This window comes from Nannobrachium achirus (genome assembly GCF_963921795.1).
Source record: "Nannobrachium achirus genome assembly, chromosome: 18".
Classification (NCBI taxonomy): domain Eukaryota; kingdom Metazoa; phylum Chordata; class Actinopteri; order Myctophiformes; family Myctophidae; genus Nannobrachium; species Nannobrachium achirus.
In genome coordinates, this window is record NC_137825.1 from 32144872 (window position 1) to 32150871 (window position 6000).

Consider the following 6000-nt stretch of genomic DNA (forward strand, 5'->3'; position numbering starts at 1 on the left):
TGGAATATTTTCAAATTCTACGAGACCTGTGCATGCGTGACAGAGAATATTCTGTGATTTTTCAAAAGTAGGCGAAAGACACACTAAATCCAGGCACCCAATGTGTTAAAAGTAGAATAATTGAGTAAATCCCTTTCCACCTCTGATCTTAGTTCCAATACACTCACTTGTCTTAAACAAATTAACTCTTTAAAGGAATAGTTCACCCCCAAAATGACTTTTTGGAGCTGTGTGCAGCTCCCTATACGTGGCTGTGTGGGTCTGTCTGTCTGTCTGTGTGTCTGTGTGTGTGTATGTAGCCTGAACTTCCTAAACTTCGGCACGCCACTAGTCCCACAGTTTTGCCACCACACACTCGCGCCATATGTCAAATCGACCGGCTTACTCGGGAATCGTGGGCTATTACTTTTCTAAGAGAAAGGTTCTATAGTTTAATTGATATTAATTTATTAGTGAATTAATTTTCCCCATTGACTTATAATGGGAATCGCAAAAACTCACATTCAATTATTTGTCTCTCGCAAACCATAGGGGCTAGAGTTTCAAGACTTGGAGAGGAGGTTCATAATGATTTCAAGGATTAAATGAAAAATAATTGTGTCATTTGGCCTCATGGTGGCGCCATAACACCCCACTTTACGTTTTGGCCTGTAACTCTTGAACCGTAGGTCGGAAAATTAAAAATATTTTTTCCCTGGATTCCTTGGGCCATGACGCATCTCCCCATATAGGCCACGCCCATTTGCGCCATGATAGATTGTCCGCCATCTTGAATTTTCTCCAAAACACACTTTTTGCTCCTTTTCCTACATATTTTCTTCAAATGTCACAAAAATCGGTACACATGATCCACACACACACACACACACACACACACACACACACACACACACACACACACACACACACACAGCTCCACTTCACACGGGTGTGATTTTTTTCTATTGATTACCCATGCCATAGAGACTTGAGTTCAATAATATTTTTTTTGTATTTGTCGCATTCCTAAGACCAAAATGTGATTTTAGTAAATGTACCCCTATTGATTCCGGATGGGGACACAAATGCTTGGCCCCTGGATGGGGAAACCATCAAATTAGGAATTAGGAATTAGGAATGCGACAAAAACTAAAAATATTTTTGAACTCTATGGCATGAGTAATCAATAGAATAAAAGTCATTTTGGGGGTGAACTACTCCTTTGTGTGTGTGTGTGTGTGTGTGTGTGTGTGTGTGTGTGTGTGTGTGTGTGTGTGTGTGTGTGTGTGTGTGTGTGTGTGTGTGTGTGTGTGTGTGTGTGTGTGTGTGTGTGTGTGTGTGTGTGTGTGTGTGTGTGTGTGTGTGTGTAAATAAATACAAATCGGTCTTCGGTGCCGGGTACCTCAGACTATTCGACGAGTTAATAAAACAGTCACTATCCCGTTCATTCTTGTTCATCTATAGGTGGTGTGCATATTAACGAAGAAGACATTGGTCAGATTCAAAATTCGATGGAATGCTACAACCCTACGACCAACCAGTGGACCATGTGTTCCCCCATGCGAGTGAAACGCTACTCGCACAGCATGGCTGTGGTAGATGGAAAGATCTACGTTCTAGGAGGGGTGAAAGAGAGTACCAGGAACAGCAATAGGTATGACACTGTTGCTCCACAAATGTCTAGGAAAAGGTGTCTTCTTGTTCATACCAGACATTTCTCTAATGGCTGTCTGTCTGTGTCTCTCCATGTAGTATTGCCTGGAACATCGAGTGCTACTGTGAAGAGACTGACACGTGGAAAACCGTGGGGCAGATGGCTGCTCTTGCCGACGGTTTGAAATGTTTCTCTCTCAAGGTGAGGAGGGATCATGGTCCACCCATAGATAATGAAGATGATGAATCTGAAGATGACTGTTCTGATGAAGATGATGAAACTGAAGATGACTGTTCTGATGAAGATGATGAATCTGAAGATTACGATCCCCCTGAGCCTTTTTCGCTCTGAATGGATTGACACTTAAAGTTGCCCGACTGCCCGGGGCAGGTAAATAAAATGATTTGCCAGGTGAAGTTTGCTACCAGGTTGCCCGAACGGGCAAGCACACATTTTGAGTAACACAATGAGATATCTGTCTTTAGATACTTGAACAGGAATAAAGTGCTGCTGCGTCTCTCTCCTCTGTCCCTCACTCCTCTCACACACACACACACACACACACACACATGCACGCGCAAGCTCCTTCGAAAACAGCTAATCTACAAGCTCACATTATAATGAAGGCACCCAGCTAGCTAGCTGCAACTAGTTATAAATCAGTGGGTTTCATTTGCGCAAAACATCAACGTGAATATGTTTGCAGGATTATAATCTTCTCCTCTCTCTTTATGCATGGGCACGCAGCAAAGCTAGCCGCGAGCCACACGCAGTAGTATATGAAGAAAAGTAAAAAGAAAAATAATGTCCAAAAGTGCTTCTTTAGGCCTGAATTATGCTTTGCACATGGAAAATAGTCAATATGAGCTTTCCTGTGCAGAACACAGGCACAAAGCAAATACTGTATATGGCTTCAGTGACTCAATTGAGGGTGCATGTGATGAAGGAAAATAAAGATGTTTAAATAAACAATACATATATAAATAACTAAAACAAAACAAAAAATAAAGACTTTGTTTTTCTTCTTTTCCCCCCCCAAAATGATTGATATTTTTCATAACTGTTGCCCTTGTCTGTCCCAAAAATCTACTGTGATGGATATGTCCAAGTTATTGTCTAACAAAAGTCTATTGCAGAGCATAGAAGTCTGTTCTCGAGAGACCACTAGCACAGTGGAAAGGTTCACTCTCCCGAACACGGGACAGTGTGTTCGTAAGAATGTGGGGATTTGAACCTCTATATACCTAGACTCCACAGTGGTGGACTTTATTTAACCTCTATATACCTAGACTCCACAGTGGTGGACTTTATTTAACCTCTATATACCTAGACTCCACAGTGGTGGACTTTATTTACCCCTGTGACAACCAGGTGCCACTGATTTTGACTTTTTGGGGGGGCGGGACACAGTGATGTAACTGCAGATGAGGTTTATAATTAAAAGGCAGAATGGCGACCAGGCATGACTATACATATTGTTTAGCGTTAGAGCACGTAATAATTATAATTTGAGTGGAATAAAAAGTACAGTGTTAACTCTTGTGATGTATAAATTATTGAGAAATTATTTTAGAAATATTCAAGTTGATTGATAAGTGGGCCATGGTCCCTTTTAAACAAACCAAACAGTCCTGATTTAAAAGTACCTCAAGATTGCATTCAAGTACAGTACTCCAGATTAGATCTACTCCTCTTCCACCCCCCTTTTCTTTTTGTTAAGCCTTTGTATTTATGCCTTATTAGTGTGGTCGCCCGACAGGGGCAACCAACACATTATACCATAGTTTTCTCGATAACATTTTTTTGGGGTGGGGGGGACAAATGAGAAGAATGTAATACAATAAAAGCCTGTTTAGACCACAAAAATCAACTAGGTGTTTTTAATTATTCTGAATCCATTACAAGCATTTGTTTTGCATGAAAAACATTCATTGGGCCAAAATCGACACAAAAAAAACGATGGTTTAGTGATGAGTCATCACTTTTCGCAGGGTGTAGGGTCCATTTTTGGCCCAAGGAATGTTTTTCGTGCAAAACAAATGCTTGTAATGGATTCAGAATAATTAAAAACACCTAGTTGACCCTCACATCCCACTTAAAGCATATTTTTGGGAGTGATTTTTTCCCCCCGTATAGTACAGTGTATAGTAAGTGAATGAGACCCAGAATTACCCTAACTGTCAAACATTTTGCTAAGGATGTTGAATTTCAATCTTTGTTAGATATGTTACTAGACACCTTTACGAACACATTGGTGAAGAAATTGTTTGGTAAGGAATTTATTCCCAGATTTGACAGATATTCTGCTAATTTTTCCTGACTATTAAGAGTGGTAGATGTTTGTATCCCATGGGTGGAAGAGTGGTCCAAAACCTATGATTTAGAGGTGTAGTTACATGTTGTTCCCACCGGAGGGTGCAATACTGTACAGAAACCACATCCCGTTCTGTAATCATGTTGACTTCCTCCCAGGTTGGTTTGGATGCTGCAGAGCTGTGAAGAATTACTGGTATGAAAAACACACTGAATAATCATATATTGATTCCATAATGCATTCATAACTTCTCATTGGAGTCCTGACCAAAGAGAACTTTAGAAGTTTAGTGTTGCAGTGAAAACACACTAGGCCCAAACAAAGCCTGTTGTTAAATGCTAATGCTAACTATGTGATAATAACATAACATACTTATGACTGGGAGTGGCAGAATTTCACTTTATTTCTGTGCCTTAGGGCAGTGGTTCTCAACCTTTTCAGGCCGCGACCCCCAAAATAATCATATTTGAACTGGGGACCCCGAAAATAATCATATTTGAACTGGGGACCCCCCCACCCTGACGAGCACTTGGAAGTAGCAGTTGGCATTCCATTAGTTTGTCTCCATCTGTTTGATTGTGAAAATAGCAGATCTACATGCTCACACGAGGTGTTGTGAGCATGTAGATCTGCCATTTTCACATTTTGGCCTCCAATATTAGACAATGTGGCCAATGTTTGACCAGTGGTACTAAAAAGGTCTTAAAAGTCCTTAAATTGTCACTTTAGAAATGTGCAGATACCCTCTAATACACTTATACTGTATGTTGGTCTGTTTACTGTTGAGTGAGGAAAACAATGTTAACATTAAGCTAAACATCTGGGGACCCCCCAAAATAATTTGGGGTCCTCCCCAGAGGGTCCCGACCCACAGGTTGAGAACCACTGCCTTAGGGGAGAACAGGGTAAGATGGGCCTGTGTGTAAGTTAAACCACCCCCTGTATCTTAAACATGATACACAGGAGTTGTCTTGTGACCTTGAAGTAAGGAGTCAGCCATCATCAAGTTGAGACACATTAAAGGGATATTTCACTTTCAAAAAAACTTTTGGTCATTTTATTGTCTAATCATGCTTTTATGAACACGCACCCTGGACCGTTTTTAATTTGCTTGATTGAATATTTAAATGTTACCAGGCCCTCCAGGCCCAGGGCCTCTCCACATTCACACCCATTGTAACTTCAAACTCCATTTTAACCATGATAGATTCATTAAAAACACCCATTATTTTTTCAGGTGACTCATTGCGACCATCAGGTCGCAGTTACTGTCAAAACCTCGACCAGCTGTCCGTCAGTCAGTCAGTCTGTCAGTCAGTCTGTCACACGTCACACTTTTGCCCTGCTCATATCTCGGCAACCCTTGCCCCGATCCATACCTCCACCCATCAATTCTCACATGGCCCTCTTCTAGCGCCACCATGAGGCCGATTCTTGCAATACACATTTTTGGACACTGCTCCTACAATTTTTCCCTAAAATCACGCAAATCGGTACACAGTATGTCTACACTCATCTCATCAACATGGATCTGTCCCATATAGCGCCACCATCAGGCCGATTTTTTCGAACACATTTTTGGACACTGCTCCTACACATTTTGGCCTAAAATCACGCTGCGACCTGGCGGTCGCTTATCTCCCGATTAGGGAGTCTTACTGGTACTACCCTCTAGCTCTGGTCCATCGCGTTACCTCCCGGTGACGCTCTGACAGACCCGTCGGCAAATGAATAGACCGCGTTTTCTCAGCCCCTACGAGCGCTCAACTTCAGTCGAAATAAACAAAACTACTTCACTACTCACCAAACCAAAGGTAGTTTTGCGTTGTTGAAAGTCTATTCTCCACGGTGGTGAGCCCCTCAGCACCCCACCCACTCTGCAAAATACACTATTTTTGGAATGAAATAAAGTGCATCCAACTCGACCGCCGCTTATTTCCGGGTTGTGAACCATTGTATCTGCGGTGGCCGCTAGGTGGCTCGAGGTGGGTACGTTTTATTTCATGACAAAAATTATTATTTTACAGAGTAGGTGGGGTGCTGAGGGGCTCAC

At 41.8% G+C, this 6000-nt stretch overlaps 1 protein-coding gene across 1 annotated transcript in view; it reads left to right on the forward strand.

Annotated features, from left to right (window-relative positions):
* Positions 1 to 1984, forward strand: part of LOC308303038 (kelch-like protein 21) — a gene marked incomplete at both ends in the record, with an annotated part of 31656 nt that extends 29672 nt beyond the window's left edge. The window contains 2 exons of the mRNA XM_080747357.1: positions 1444 to 1633; positions 1732 to 1984. Coding sequence (XP_080603483.1) covers positions 1444 to 1633; positions 1732 to 1984 — 443 coding nt within the window. The remainder of the gene's footprint in view (positions 1 to 1443; positions 1634 to 1731) is intronic.
* Between the last annotated feature and the right edge of the window lie 4016 nt (positions 1985 to 6000).